The sequence below is a fragment of the Osmia bicornis genome, chromosome 16 (assembly GCF_907164935.1).
Source record: "Osmia bicornis bicornis chromosome 16, iOsmBic2.1, whole genome shotgun sequence".
Classification (NCBI taxonomy): Eukaryota; Metazoa; Arthropoda; class Insecta; order Hymenoptera; family Megachilidae; genus Osmia; species Osmia bicornis.
The window spans coordinates 7,868,486-7,883,827 of NC_060231.1; the positions used below are offsets into that span (position 1 = coordinate 7,868,486).

Consider the following 15,342-nt stretch of genomic DNA (forward strand, 5'->3'; position numbering starts at 1 on the left):
TTTTTATTATAACGATGAACTTGCACTCATTTCTTTTTATACTTGTAAATTTTTTATTTGTTAAGAGCAAGTATTTCATTATACACTTTAGGGATTGATTTCTTTTAAAATTTAAGCTTTTTTTATTTGTATCTGAGTAATTGCACTCTTTTACATTTTTTGGAAAAGAAGTATATTGGATTTTATTTTATAGTTCAATACTTGGATACAAAAATAGTCAACAAGAAAAACTGATGAGTTGTTGAAAGAAAATACAAGGAAGGGATTGTTGATGATGAAAGAGAAAACAATGAGTTTGGATATATGTTTTGATGTATCACACAATGGAAGTGGACGAAATAGAATCAAATAATGGTCTCATTATACAACTATACTTTTTCTAGATGGTGGGAGGTCGTTATGCAGGAGAGTCAAGACAACTGCCGCAAACCATTGAAATGAATTACAGCTGTAGTTTCAGTCAAACGGGTCGCTACCTACGCTACGTTACCGTTGCTTAGAATTGTTTCCCGGAATTTTTAGTGCATCGTGTATTCTTGTTTAAACAACTCAAGTTCTGTGCCTCTCTCGTTTTTTACTATGGAGTGCATAAAAAGGAGCGTTGGGTAAGTTCTCTTAGACATTCCTGAAGAAATTCTTTTACAATGTAGTAATACATTTTCAATTTATTGTTTCAGTTTATATTTAATCTTAATTTAAAGTTTTATTTTTAACTTGTATACATACATCTTTTTTTTATATTTTTTATAATTATTTTATTGTAGGAAAATCATAGAATGTATGTCTGAAATTGGAGGAGATCATGATGCCCAGGATCAACAAAATTGTATACACAGGTTTCATCTTTAAATTACTTTTTTTTTATTTTTTTCATTTTGTTATGTTGCGATTAATAATCTTTTTGTACGCTTCTTTTTATTGTACCGGTGGCCTAAAAGTATGAAGAAAATAATTTAACACGTTCGCTACCACTGCCGCATATATGCGGTATCTCGATTCTGGCATCTGAGTGCACCGTTGCAGATGTGCGGTGCGTGTTCTTTATCAGTTTATAATAACGTATTGCAACAAATTTGAAAATGGACAGTATTGTTGAGCTAAAAACAATAAAATATATGTAAGATGCTTTTGGTTTAGAGATAATTACATTTTTCAGTCCTAAAAACCCTGGGCTAGGGTGCAAGTTTTTTTCTCAGACCCTGGTAGCGAACATGTTAAATAACAAAGGAGAAAGTCGCAAGACACTGTTCACGCCTGGTTTCGTTCGATAGATGTTGTAAAATAAGTGAACGTCTCTTTTATATGACCCTAAAGTGAATCTACCATCCTTTCACGAACAGTGAAGGCAATACCGTGCAAACTAAATCGATCAAGCTATAATGTATGAGTCACTTTTTTATATACATATTTATATAATCTCATTGATATTTATGAAAGCTAGAATTCGGCATTTTTTCGAGATAATACAATCTCATAACTGACGATAAGCTTGTGCACTATTATGGATTTATATTAAACTTTAATACATTATCAGTACAAAAGTGTTTACTTGCCATTAGACCTTTTAAAGAGATAAGAGATATAAAAGTGTCACGAAGATGACTAGGCAAAACTACGATTGGAAAATCAATTGTAATTACGTGAAGGTCATAACTAATTATTATCTCATTTTAAGGAAAAAGATGAATTCAAAGAAACGGATGCTCTTGATGTCATTATCAGGAGAAATTGTCTGGAAAGAAACCAAGAAATTCAGTCCATTATTTTTATCGTAAAATTGTTTTTACTATCTTTAACGTCGTTAATGAGGTTTCCATTTAAATTGTTCAATAATTACTGTACTGTTACTAAACTGAATAATAATTGTTGCTACTAAATTGTTGAAGATTACTGTAAAATACGTCATAATGAGTAGAAAAATGCTATTTCTTCTGATTATGAAAGTCATTTAAAATGATAAAAATAATCTGCAATCTAATGGCATCGCAATAATTCTTATCTAATAAAATTGATACAACGTGTCAATATTATGTACTAATAATAAAATATTAGTATTTTAAAACGATGTAATCTATAAAAATATTTATAAATTTTTGTTCACATAATTTTTATTTCCTCTAATACATTTACATAATAAGATAGATGGTATATTGACTCATACTGAATACGTTATATAAATACTAAAGATGTAACTTTTCTTACAAGAATTAGAATGTAATTACTAACAATTGGATACGAAATACGTATTCATGCTATATAAACGCAGCAGATGCTGAAATAAGGAATTAGGTAATTCTTAATTCCTACATTGTAATTCTTAAAACTGCACTGTAAGCTACTTTGTTTTATAACAGATGAGATCGTGATGGCTTGAAAGATAAAAAAAGACTTAAAAATGTAAACAAACTGAACTTCATTGGAACATGTCTAGAGAACAAGTCTACAGTCGATATACATGTATTTGAATGTACCATTCAAGCAAGTGGAACAATTTGCGATATTGTATCTTAAATGACTGTAATTGCCGGTTATCATCGGTAGGGGAGAAACAAAGTACACTACTGACATTTCTTCCATAAAATAAGTCTCAGTGTTGATTATTCCTTTGGCAACGAGCCACAGGGATTGTGCATTCGTCAGGGGGCAATCAAACTATTGTAATTTTAAGCCGTCTATTATGTAAGATTTGTAAATTGTTTCTTGATTTACCGATGACTTGAGTTTCTAATACGTGTCGTATCTCAGTGATTCACTACACATATACAATGTAACTACTACGTTTATGATCGTCTTTTCAATGCGAAATCGGATGAATACAGGCTTGTTCATTTTTTTCCTTATATCATATTAGATTAAGCTGTTATCATAGTTATGCAATATTTGCGGTTGTTCAGTGTTTGTTAAAATACCAGTGTCACGGGCAAATCGTAACAGTTCCGTATATATAATGTTAAGAATTACGCATATTGTGTTTTCAGCTGCTAAAGTATCTGTCTAATCACGTTTAATATTTACATAATATATATACATATATTTATGCTATAGAAAAATTGATTCACAGCTCGGACAGTAGACAATACTATTCAGTTTACCACATACATTTTATGTCATAATGTTAATAACATATTATTTATACTAAACTGACAATTGTATACTTATTAACATTTTTTGATGTGTGTTAAAATTATTGTTTCAGGGATACCAAGAGTACCATAGAGTTCGTTATTAATGATGTCCCTTATATCAGTATGTATATTTCTTCTAATAGTAATAGTATTAAAATAGTAGTAACAGTAGTAATATTAAACTTGTACAATTGTTTGTAGTCAATGGAGATGTACCTCCTAGAACATCCCTCAATGTTTTCATCAGAGATTATGCACAATTACGAGGAACTAAAGCTATGTGCCATGAAGGTGGTTGTGGTGCTTGTATCGTTTCAGTTGATGTTAAGGGTAAGACAATGTCAGTGAATTCTTGTTTGGTACCAGTCTTAATCTGTAATGGGTAAGTACATTAATTAAAGTTGATTACTTCAGCAATATGTAAGGTACTTAAAAGAAAGTTTTGCTGTAACAGATGGACTATCAAAACAATTGAAGGATTAGGTGGCAAGAAGAATGGTTACCATACCTTGCAAGCCTCACTGGCAGGAAAAAATGGTTCTCAGTGTGGTTATTGTTCTTCTGGTATGGTAATGAACATGTACAGTCTTTTACAGGGCAAAAAGTTGACTATGAAAGAGATAGAAAATTCCTTTGGTAGCAATATATGCCGTTGTACGGGTTATCGGCCAATTTTAGACGCGTTTAAAGCCTATGCTGCTGATGCTCCTAAAGATCTTGTTCAAGATATTCACGATATAGAAGTATGATTGATTAATTATTTTAATTCAGAGCATTATATGTATACCTCAGTTGCATTCTTTATAATGAATTTGCATTCTTCAGGAATTATTTAAAATTAAAAGTTGCAAAAGGACAGGTTTGCCTTGTGAGAATGATTGCAATAATTGCTATACACTTATTCAAAACACTGAAAATAAGATAGACATGAAGTTAGAAGGTATGGAGTTTTACAAGGTTTTATCAGTGGATGATTTATTTGAAGTGTTTGCAAAAAAACCAGATGCAAGTTACATTTTACACGGCGGTAATACCGCACACGGTAATTATAGTTTCTTAACAGTAGTACTTACGTTAGTACACATCAAATAAGCAATTATAGTTAATAGTCCTATGTATTGTATTCCTCCTACAGGTGTTTATCGAGTTAAAATGCCTGAAATGGCCATTGATATTAATGATATCCCTGATTTGCAGCGAATTAGCAAAGATAACGATTCCTTACTCATTGGTGGTAATTTATCACTGACCGTAGTAATGGAAACATTTCAACAATATTCTAAAGAACCAAAATTTGAATATTTACAACATTTAGCAAAGCACATCGACTTAATCGCTAGTGTCCCTGTCAGAAATGTAAATAATTGTAACTTGTTTCATAAAATGAAGTGCATCTATCTAATAAACATGAGGCATTAAGGAATGATTGATTGGTTGCAGATAGGATCTGTAGCTGGAAACTTGATGACCAAACATCAGCATCATGAGTTTCCCTCTGATCTTTTCCTAATGCTTGAGACCGCGGGTGCACAATTACATATCGGTAAGTCAGTTTAATTAAATTTTAATTAAAAAGGGCAATTATATTCTAGCATAATGAGATTCAATAGTTCCATATACTATTTTTCTATAAACAGTGGAAGCAGGTGGCAAAAAATCTATCGTGAATCTATTAGATTTCTTGAAAATGGATATGAAACATAAGATTATATATAGTATTGTACTGCCAGCACGTGGCAATGAATATGAATACAGATCTTACAAGGTATGTAAAACCCTATACAATAAATATTTTGTTCTATAAGATTAAGAATACTTTTTCTTAGATTATGCCTCGAGCTCAAAATGCTCACGCCCATGTAAACGCTGGATTCCTCTTTAAATTGGACGGGGCTGGAAAAGTTCTGGAAAAACCAAATATAATAATTGGTGCGATACGTCCAGATTTTGTAAGTTAGATGGTTTCTAAAAAATGTGAATAAAAGATTACATGCACATCAGAATACACCTGATTGTTTCAGCTTCATGCCTCAAAAACGGAAGAATTCTTAACCGGTAAATCCATCTATGACAAAAACGTAGTTAATAAAGCTATTGGAATACTGGATAGCGAAATTCATCCTGACCACGTGTTACCTGATTATTCCCCAAAGTTTCGAAAGCTACTTGCAGAAGGACTTTTCTTCAAGGTATGAATTAAAAAAAAGAAGCACTTATATTATAAGCAAGCGATACCAACATCTGTTTATTCCTCCATTTCAGTTTATTCTGAGCATTAAACCAGAAAAGGTAGATCCAAAAATGCGCAGCGGTGGACCAGTGATGCAACGTGGCTTATCTTCAGGAAAACAGGATTTTGATACCGACAAGAATTTGTGGCCTTTGAATCAACCTCTTCCAAAGATGGAATCTATACATCAGACATCAGGCGAAGCACAATACGTTAACGATGTACCATCTTTACCGAAAGAAGTTTTTTGCGCCTTTGTTCTTACTACAGTGCCCAATGGCAACGTAGAATCCATCGATGCTTCTGAAGCACTGGTATGATATTTTCATAGCACTATATACCAACGAAGATGATTATTTAACTCTTAATGTTTCATTTCAGAAAATGAAAGGAGTGGTAGCATTCTTTACCGCAAAAGATATTCCTGGAAAGAACGTATTTATTTCAGCAGCTAGCCAACAAATTATGATGCCTAATGATGAAGTGGTAAGTGAAGCTGCATATAAATAAAAAAAAAAAAAAAGAAACTCGGAACGTTTAACATCTATATTTCATTCATTTCTTGCATTTATTAGCTGTTTGTAGATAAAAAAGTCGAATTTGCTGGGCAACCCGTTGGAGTGATTGTTGCGACAACGCATGCAACTGCAAACGAAGCGGTGCAGAAGGTACGTGTTTCCTACGTTGATGTCCAAGCGGATAAAGCGTTATTGAGAATAGAAGATGTCCTTGCTTCCAAAGATGACTCTAGATTACTTCAAACAGCCAATGTGAAGGCAGAGACGAAAGGTATCTTGATAGGCTACCTGAATATTTCTCATACGACCGTTAAGTCGCGTAAGTTGGGTAACTTTAATCTTACGTTTTAAAGGAACGGATGTAAAGCATGTAATAAAAGGAGTATTTCGATGCGGAGGTCAGTATCACTACACCATGGAACCCCAAACTTGTGTTTGTATTCCAATTGAAGATGGTATAGATGTTTTCCCAGCATCTCAGTGGGTAGATCTTATCCAAACTTCCATAGCCGAGTGTCTTGATGTTAAAAATAACAGGTACATCGTGGAAAATAAAAACATCATATTGATCCTATTCGGTGTTTTTAATTTCTATGTACTGTTGCAGTTTGAATATCAATGTAAGAAGATTAGGTGGTGCATACGGTGCAAAAATATCACGTGCTACACAAATTTCTTGCGCCTGTGCGTTAGTTTGTTATAAATTGAATCGACCTGCACGATTCGTAATGTCGATAGAGAGTAATATGATGGCAATTGGTAAGCGGATTGACACTCGTCAGGAATACGAGATTGGTGTGGATGATAGCGGACGCATTCAATATTTGGAGTCAAACTTCTGGGCTAACTCTGGTTGTAATTTCAATGAAATGCATGCAGGTGCTATAGCAGAACACATTAAGAGGTGAGTAATACATCTCTGCGCTAATATTTTCATTAAGAAAAAGATTTACTCATTCATGCATATTTGCAGTTGCTATGATAGTTCTACTTGGACTTACAACGGTTACGAGGCAAAAACTGATTTACCTTCAAACACTTACTGTCGGGCACCAAGTATGTTGAATTAATTATAACATTGAAAGGAGTGAACCTAATTTTTCTGATTACATACAGGTTCCACAGAGGGTATTGCCATGATAGAAAATTCAATGGAACACATAGCAAAAACATTAGGAAAAGATCCATTACAGGTTAAATTAGCAAATATGAATGAGGATCACAAGAAAATATTACAACCAATGATAGAAGATCTAAGTAAGAACGCAGACTATGAGATGCGAAAGAGAGACGTGGAAGCATTCAATAATGTATGTTTTGTGTTTCGAATGTGAAATAAAATCTAAATGGAGCAAACAAAGCAATATAACCTTTGTAGGAAAATCGATGGAAGAAGAAGGGAATAGCGTTAGTACCCATGATGTATCCGATGGCAGTCTGGGGGCAATTCCATGCGCTTGTTTCAATCTATGCACGAGATGGTACAGTTTCTGTCACTCATGGTGGAATTGAGTGTGGTCAAGGCATTAACACAAAGGTATGCGCAAAAACATTATGTGGGTATAATGGAAGGTTTTTGTTTGTTTGTTACTTTTTATTTCTTGGTCACAGGTAGCTCAAGTAGCCGCACATACTTTAGGGATAGATTTATCCTTGGTTACCGTGAAACCAACTAATAATTTAACGTCTCCAAATAATTTTGTCACTGGTGGAAGCCTTGCCAGCGAAGTTAACGCATATGTAAGATATTTTCTTTTATTCATTGTTACATACTAACATGCTTTATTGTAATGATCTAACAGTTGTTCATGTTTCATTTCAGGCAGCAATGGTAGCCTGCAAAGAATTGCTAAAGAGGCTAGAACCCATTAAACAGGAACTGAAAAATCCAACGTGGCAAGAGTTAGTAATGACAGCATGGGCGAAGGATGTTGATCTGTGCGCACGTTACATGTATGTTTTTCAGAATTGAACGGAATTTTTGGTATTATTTTTAAGATATTTATTATGGACGTTTTACAGGTTTACTACAAAAGATGATATCAAACCGTATGCAATTTATGGAGTTACCATAGCTGAGGTTGAAATTGATGTATTGACCGGGCAACACATTATACAGAGAGTGGATCTAATGGAAGATGCCGGAAGAAGTATGAATCCAGAATTGGATCTGGGTCAAATAGAGGGTGCTTTCGTGATGGGACTCGGATTTTGGACATCCGAAGATCTAATTTATGACCCAAAAACTGGACAGTTGACAAATTACAGAACTTGGGTTTGTAATTAGATTATTTTTCACATAATATACGTGTTTAGAAACAATTTCTGCGACTGTTTTCTGTTTGCAGAATTACAAACCACCTGGAGCGAAAGATATTCCTGTTGATTTTCGTGTCTACTTCCGTCGAAATGCTCCTAATCCACTGAGCGTTCTTCGTTCAAAAGGTAGGATGTTTCTTAGAACAATTGAAAGAAAGGTGCTTATCAACGTTTAATCTGTATATGTATTTATACGGTTATTTATTAAATATTATAGCTACTGGTGAACCGCCCTTATGCATGAGTTGTGTAATACCTATTGCAATCCGTAACGCGCTCAATTCAGCAAGAAAAGATGCTGGAGATAGTAATCCATGGTTTCAACTTGGTATATTTAAAAAAAAATTATTAAAAAATCTTAAAAACTTCACGAATGTGTGAAAATAAACTGCTTTTTATCTTGTAGATGGTCCAGTCACTACGGAGAAGATTTTGTTAACCAGCTTGACTTGCAAAGAACAAATGGTATTTTAAAATCAAACATCATTGTTTAAAATAAAACCTAATTTTATTATTGCATATTTATTATGAACCTATAATTCATTCCTAGTTATATTTTATTTACAAATCATTCACTATCAATTCATTTGAATAATTTCAAATTAGTTCAAATTCCCGCTAAATTTAACGTATAAAAATTTTAGCAAGAATTTACCCACAATCCTCTGCTGCTGTACAGTGGTGTATCTATTTGTATAAAAACATGTTCAAAAATAAATTTGATAAAACAATTTCCTGAGATCCATTGTTTGCAAAATTTTTATCTAAATATAAAGCCTGATAACAACAAATTCCGTCATCTGAAATTTTCAGAGATTTTTATTGTATTTTAAATAATTTTGAGTGAATTAAAAATTTGTTGCTTGTGGATCGTGATGATACGGCACTGTAACAGAGCTGCGCAGTAGAAGATTTTGAGTGACTCGCGCATTATCTCTTGGTTTCGCGTCAGTTGTTGCGCGGTGACCATGATGTACGGTTCGTAATTGTCGTTCTCCGCCGCGATAAAACAATTTGTGCGGTTTTTACTAAATAAATCAGTGAACAGTGACAATATTTATTTCTTTGTGCAGAAATACTGCAGTGTATCACAAAAAAAACGACCAGAGTACATGCTGTGGCGATGGAAACATTCATGGAACGGTATCGGTGAGTGACGCTATATCCTTAATAAGCAGTTTTATGTAATTCAAATGTAACTTTTTCCGATATTAACTATTTTGCGCTTAAGAAGAGTAGGAAATTCGAACTGTTCACACATTTTTATATGGATAACTTGTTTTTTTTTTTCCATCTCAATTTTCCTAACTTACGTTCAAAATGTATAGTGTCCGCCATTTTGTCCCGCGCACATTCAGTGGCGGTTGAAAAATTTGAATGCAATTCCGTAGCATGTTCTTTTTGTATTTTCAAGTATATAATGATATTTTAAACAAATTTATATAGAACAAATCGATTTTATGAATTATTACGTCAAAAATGATAAGAAAATCTGATTTGAAATTTCTGTGACGGTATGGAGGAAATGGTGAAGCATATAACTTTGAATTACATAAATAAATTTCATTTTATTACATAATTATGGTAATACACTATAGCTGATTAATTGAATGATACCAAATTTTTATTGCAAGAAATCGTAAGTTCTGAACATTGCAATTATAAAGTATTTTTTCAAATAATCAGATTTCGTGATTAGTGCTACTGTGAGAAAATTGATGTAATTATATACATGTATACGTATAACTATTTGCATTGTCGATGATCGAGGAGAAATCGCGTGGTGTGTCGTTGGTAGGGTTTCGTTTTACACAGTGGGTCACACAGGCCTGTGGGGCATTCGTTCCTTGCACTTTTATTCTCCGTACACTTGGTTATTTTTAAACATTCGTTCATCACGCACCCAGTCTTTGATCCGACGGTTACTAGGCTTCGTCAAAGCGATTTTCCCGCTGATACCACGCTTGATCGAAATCTGACTATCGAATCTTGTCGCGTATAAAAGGTATCGATAATGAGGATCAGATTGGTGTTCAGTCTGTAAGAATTACCCTAACTCGCTTAACACCAAAACGGAGAGTTAATCTACTTATTGAAATTTATTATTTAACAAAAAGGAAGTGGATTAATCATTTATTGTGTCGTTACGTATTTATTTCTATATTCAACAAATAATATTCATGAAAGGAGACTTAACGTGTACATTTGGACATTATTATTTAATACACATTTGAAAAAAGTTGGATCGTTTAAAATTATCGGCAACTCGAAATCTTTATTACCGACCGCGACGCGCGCGGCTAGTTAATAGTTTGAGCGTTTTCCCGTCACGTGGCGCCACGTGTATGTTGCGAAAATTTCGCGTAGCCGACGATTTCTGGCGCCCTTCTAACCTTTCATAGAATCAAATGACATTTAGACGCATTTTTATATCGCAGAAGGTTCAACTGATATGAAACGAGAAGTATATTTCTTTTCCTATCCTCAGATAAAAAATATCCAATTAAATTCTATGAAAACTAATATTTCCTTGCCGAATAAAATTTCATGACGCAACTGCGTGCATTAGCGTTTGACGTCACGGTGTTGTTAGTCGGTAATAAAGTAAAATTAATTGTATTAATTGTCCGCGATAAAATTAATTTTCTCATAACTGAGCGGTGCGTTGAAATTAGTGGTAAAACAATAGCAAATGCGCACGTTAACAAGCGCGCTTGACGTCAGAATACGTCGTTTAGATGGAAACCTGTTTGAACTGGAATGAGCGATAGTGTATCACCTTTTTTTTTTTTTTTTTTTTTAAATTCGACTTTACTGACGCGATTGTGGTAAAAAAAAATAATTTTCTGACTTTTTTTTACTTGTTGAAACATATTCAAACACATATGATATTTTATTTTTGAAAAATGTTGCTTTGGCGAGAGACGTTCAATTACAACGGAATCAATTGGTGGATAACGTAGTGTTACGTATAATTTATAGCCGAATGCGTTCGCTGTAAATTCTGAAAATATGGTTTAGGGAGGGGATTTCGTGAAATTTTCTTGGCAGAAAGTATTTTGAGGTTTTGGAAGCTCGTTTGAGCACGCGCAATACGTATTCTGCAGAGGTAATCAAAGATCAGTGTTCTTAATGCGGTGAACCGACTTATTCCCTTTAAACTCTGATTAAATTTTATCTTAATTATCATAACACATGTTACTTGCACAGCAACAATACGACTTTCTAATTATTCTCTAGAAACAAACAACTTTATTTCCATAATTCGTGTTTTGATATACGAAATAAATCAGAAGAATATGTATAATCATCATGTAAATGGATTTAATGAAAATTGTGGCAGAAGTTATTCATTAAAATGCTCATATATAGGTCAGGGAGAGAACTTAATCGCGTGATCTTCGCATTATTTTCTCTGTGACGTTGAAATTCCTCGAATCTGGTCGTCCTAGAAGCATCAAGAGTTATTAAGAAATATCTGAATCGTATACGATCTTATGCCGAAAGGTTTTTAAGGTTTTTGACGTCCCCTCGAGTGTGCGCATTGTATATAAAAAGGTGGCGGGGGGTATTTGATACACACGATAAGAGAGAAAAAAAGATTGATATACAATGGTTTCAAGTATATTTTTAGGATTAATATCGATATAGCGTAAAATAATTTAAACAGCTCGTGGTATGTAATGGTAAAGATGACGAAACTGTATAAAATAGTTGAATAAAGAGGGAAGAAAGGAAAAATAGTGCAAAGAGGAAGGAAGGTGATAGAAAACGGGGGTAGTGTGTTAGAGGGTTGGGCGGTCGAGGTGCGAATAGTGCGCATGCGCGCAGACTCGGAATGTCTCGAATAGTTTCGAGACGGCAGTCGAACGGAGACCGTAGTATCGTGCAGACGGGGGTGATTTTCACCGAGTTTGTGCGCACGAAGAACCTTTAACCTTTAACCTTTCCCTGTCTCGCGCGCACTCTTTATCCGTTTCTTCTCTCTTTCTCTCTGTCTCTCTATCTTTATTTCACACATTAGACCGATGCAATAGCAAATCAAACATACACGTACGTATTCGTCGTCAGACACACGCGACAGATGTACATAGACAAGTACACGCGTTAAATATACATTTGAATAAGAAAACATACATTTTCTATACATATAGAAGAGGAGAGAAAGAGGAATGGAATATCCGATATACAGGCTTCGTACGTAACGGACGAACGGACACGAGGCCACGGACATATCTGTGAAACGGAAGACACGCTCGCGTGCGCGCGCATGCAAAACGAGGCTCGTCGATGCGCGGATGTCGTGTGGCTGACTGGTCGCTGATAACATGCGTTACGTCCGGGTCAGCCAGTCTCTATGAAAAGGGGCATCAAAGAAAAAGCCAAAGCCTCGGCTCGTTTTGATAATCGCATTTCACGCGGTATCGTATTTGATATATACTTAATATTACTTAAAATTACTTAAAATTACTTAAAATTCTAAACGGTTTCTACCCCTATCCGTTCTCTACGACACTCCCTCTTCTCTTATTGTCGCTCCGTTTTCCACGGTGTAACGTAAAGTTGGTTAAAAATATATAGATAGAGGAGCGCACGCGGTCGGCGAAGGATGCGAAACGATCTCGCCGCTTCTAAAGATATCGAGTTGTCTGCACCGTAGAGAGGCGATAAACCGAGTGTGCTCGGGGTTATAGGTATTCGGCGAGTTGCGCGAGAGCGGCGGGAAGGGCGGGCAAGAGGGTGAAGTGATTTTCCAACGGTCGTCGGCATAGTAGTGCATGCGCGGCGCGTCGCGACGCGGCGCCTCGCGGAGAAAGAGTAAGAAGTAGTGATTTCGTCCTCTCCTAGGTTTCTTCCCGTGCGTTTCCTCGTAGACGTCGCTGCACCATTCATACGCGTTCCCTCGAGCCCGTCGACCAAGTCCTTTTCTCGCACAAATTTTCCCCCCCGTTTCTTCTTTATTCCTCGCGATTCTACCACCACCACCACAACCACCACCACCGACGACACCAACCACCACCATCGCACCGTTAACCCCTCTCTTTTCCCCTTCGGGTGCTCTGTCGTATCTTTTCACTCCTGTTGTCTGGATTCTCAGTACGTTTTCTCGGTGTCGTCCCGGCGGCGATCTCGGTTCGAACGAAACCTCTGGGGGCCGCGTATATTTTTGTGCGTTGCGCAGGGTCTCGTTCGATCGCACGCGCGAAACGAAACAACAGAGCCCGACCGAAGTTTCTCTTACGAAATCTCTCTTCGTTGCTTTTATTTTTTTCCCCCCTCTCGCCGCATCTGTAGATCTCGAAACGACACGCGTGATATCCGGGGAATCGTGTTTCCTTTTTTCGATTTTCTTTATTTTTTTTTTTCGTTTTTTTTCCTCCTTTTCCTTTTCGACGATCTTTCATCGCGGTCGTGGTCGTCCAGGCAGCAGCGGCGACAAGCGGCAACCGCCCGCAACACCGAACGGAACGGGCGTCCGTGACACGATCCAGGGAATCGAGCGATTCCGTTGTTCGTGGTTGCAAATACGAGTGGTCCGAAAGCGCGAATAAATGTGTCGGTCACGGTACAAGACGTGAAGCGGGGGCATACACGGCAAGTGAGTATATTTTTAGTGGCAAGCGCCAAGCGCTAAGCAGAGTGGTATAAACGGGGCGCGCAGTGGCCTGATGAAGCGGCGTATGTGACATCAAATTTCTCTCTCTTGCCACCTCGAAGACACCGAGACATCTTGCAGACCATCCGCGGTGAGTATTGCCGAAAGCGTCGCCGATTGCGTCGCCGATTGATTCGCCATTCGGTACTCGGGAACAGAGACACCAGCTCCCCCTTCCCCTCCGAATCTCCGCAGGCTCCCTCTCACCCCCCAGAGACGAACCGATTTACCCTCGACTCTCTCCATCTACACACGCACGTGAATCTCTTCACGTCTCTCTACATGTTTCTATTTACGATCCCATCCTCCCCCTCTTTCTCTACGTACATCTTCTCGTACACGCCTACGTCCTCTCTCTCTCTCTCTCTCACTCTTTCGTACAGGCACGCACACGCCGTTTTACCCCATCGTTGCGGGAGCGGAGCAACCCTCCGGTACGCCAGGAGATATCATCGATGCGAGGCGCGATAGTGACATTAGGAAAATTATGTAACCGACCGCTCGATCCGTCGGCATGGGCGCACGCCGCCTCCTCTCTCGTCCTTCGTTTCTTCCTCTTGTACCTACCCCCCGGAGCCCTGTTTTGCCCTCCTCTCATTCCCGATCGCCTTCCCCCTACCATCGTTTCACTGATCGCGGTTGAACATTATTTCGGGAGTGCCAGCCAGCCTGCCAGACCTCGACAGAGACAGCGAGAGAGAGAGGGAGAGAGAGGAGACTGGCTCTCCTTGTACGCTCTCTCCTATACCTCGTGTCCCGGGATCGGGCAGGCGCATTATCGAGGCGGTCCGCGCGCAGCTTTTCCTCTCCCGCATTGTTGCGTGCCTGCCTGCCTGCCTTTTCCTCTTCTTCCTACCTATACCACCCTTCCCATCCAGAGAATTCGCCGCGATCCTGCCGCCAGATGGGCGTGTACGCGCCGAGATAATATATCTTGCACGGTATTTAGGGAATAATATAGAGCGCCCCTTTGAAATTCGACCATTCGCGCTTCCGCCTTTTCTTCAAAGACAAACACTCTATCTCGATGTCTATACTACGTATATATACCGTATACCGTATATTGGGCTTCCCTTAATTAACCGTTCACTTGTTTGCCCGTGTCCTTTACGCGGCCAGGATTAGAACCTCCGTCAGCTGTACTCATATTTTATCGCATTCCTCCTCGTTCTTCCTCGTTCTCGTCTAGTTACGTAAGGATAGACGGATGAGGAAATAATGTTGCGCGGTAAATCTTGCCGGGTTGGTAAACGAAATCGAAGAAGGCTTGAGTTACAATGAAAACGAGGTAAACGCGGCTGTTTAGCGGTGGTTTATCGTTTCTTGTGTACCCGATTCGCGCAAACCTCCGAATTTATCGACGGTCTCTGTTTTCAGAGGCACGTTTCAGCTTTTTATTCCTTTGCTGTTTACAGCGCATGGTCGCTCGTCAAAGGATGAACCGGTTAACTTTGACGATCTAAGGCCGTTGACTATTGTGATGGAAGGTTGGAC

At 37.4% G+C, this 15,342-nt stretch overlaps 2 protein-coding genes across 19 annotated transcripts in view; both read left to right on the forward strand.

The window, feature by feature from the left end:
• The first annotated feature begins 419 nt into the window (after positions 1-419).
• LOC114872175 (xanthine dehydrogenase 1-like) lies at positions 420-8,713 on the forward strand. Of its 5 annotated transcripts, XM_029179096.2 has the most exons (25): positions 420-605; positions 765-836; positions 3,197-3,246; positions 3,327-3,507; positions 3,580-3,868; positions 3,951-4,167; positions 4,261-4,481; positions 4,566-4,668; positions 4,763-4,890; positions 4,952-5,074; positions 5,147-5,314; positions 5,388-5,669; positions 5,737-5,841; positions 5,931-6,144; positions 6,227-6,410; positions 6,481-6,777; positions 6,847-6,929; positions 6,990-7,183; positions 7,252-7,410; positions 7,485-7,613; positions 7,696-7,826; positions 7,896-8,148; positions 8,222-8,318; positions 8,410-8,520; positions 8,599-8,713. In XM_029179096.2, the coding sequence occupies exons 1-25, from the start codon at positions 580-582 to the stop codon at positions 8,664-8,666; spliced, it is 3,885 nt and encodes a 1,294-aa protein (XP_029034929.2). In that variant the 5' UTR covers positions 420-579; the 3' UTR covers positions 8,667-8,713. The 5 variants fall into 5 exon arrangements, with proteins under 5 accessions (XP_029034929.2, XP_029034930.2, XP_029034932.2 ...); XM_029179097.2 differs by lacking the exon at positions 765-836; XM_029179099.2 differs by lacking the exons at positions 420-605; positions 765-836 and adding an exon at positions 2,241-2,679.
• A 432-nt stretch (positions 8,714-9,145) lies between these two features.
• The window catches only part of LOC114872172 (plasma membrane calcium-transporting ATPase 2), a 52,419-nt gene continuing 46,222 nt past the window's right edge, over positions 9,146-15,342 (forward strand). For 4 of the 14 annotated variants that reach the window (XR_003788726.2, XR_003788727.2, XR_003788728.2 and 1 more), the window contains exons 1-3: positions 11,871-12,245; positions 12,347-12,613; positions 13,617-13,939. The gene's annotated coding sequence lies outside the window, so the exon portion shown is untranslated. Of the gene's footprint in view, positions 9,342-11,867; positions 12,246-12,346; positions 12,614-13,080; positions 13,940-15,342 lie in introns of those variants that run through there. The other 10 variants (XM_029179075.2, XM_029179078.2, XM_029179063.2 and 7 more) reach the window with 6 other exon arrangements.

What these genes read in the sequence shown, in the direction of transcription:
- LOC114872175 (XM_029179096.2), top strand. Translation starts at nt 580, where the DNA reads ATGGAGTGCATAAAAAGGAGCGTTGG. An exon ending in CTTGATGTTAAAAATAACAG is followed by an intron (nt 6,411 to 6,480) that starts GTACATCGTGGA and finishes GTACTGTTGCAG; the next exon opens with TTTGAATATCAATGTAAGAA. An exon ending in GTCAAGGCATTAACACAAAG is followed by an intron (nt 7,411 to 7,484) that starts GTATGCGCAAAA and finishes TCTTGGTCACAG; the next exon opens with GTAGCTCAAGTAGCCGCACA.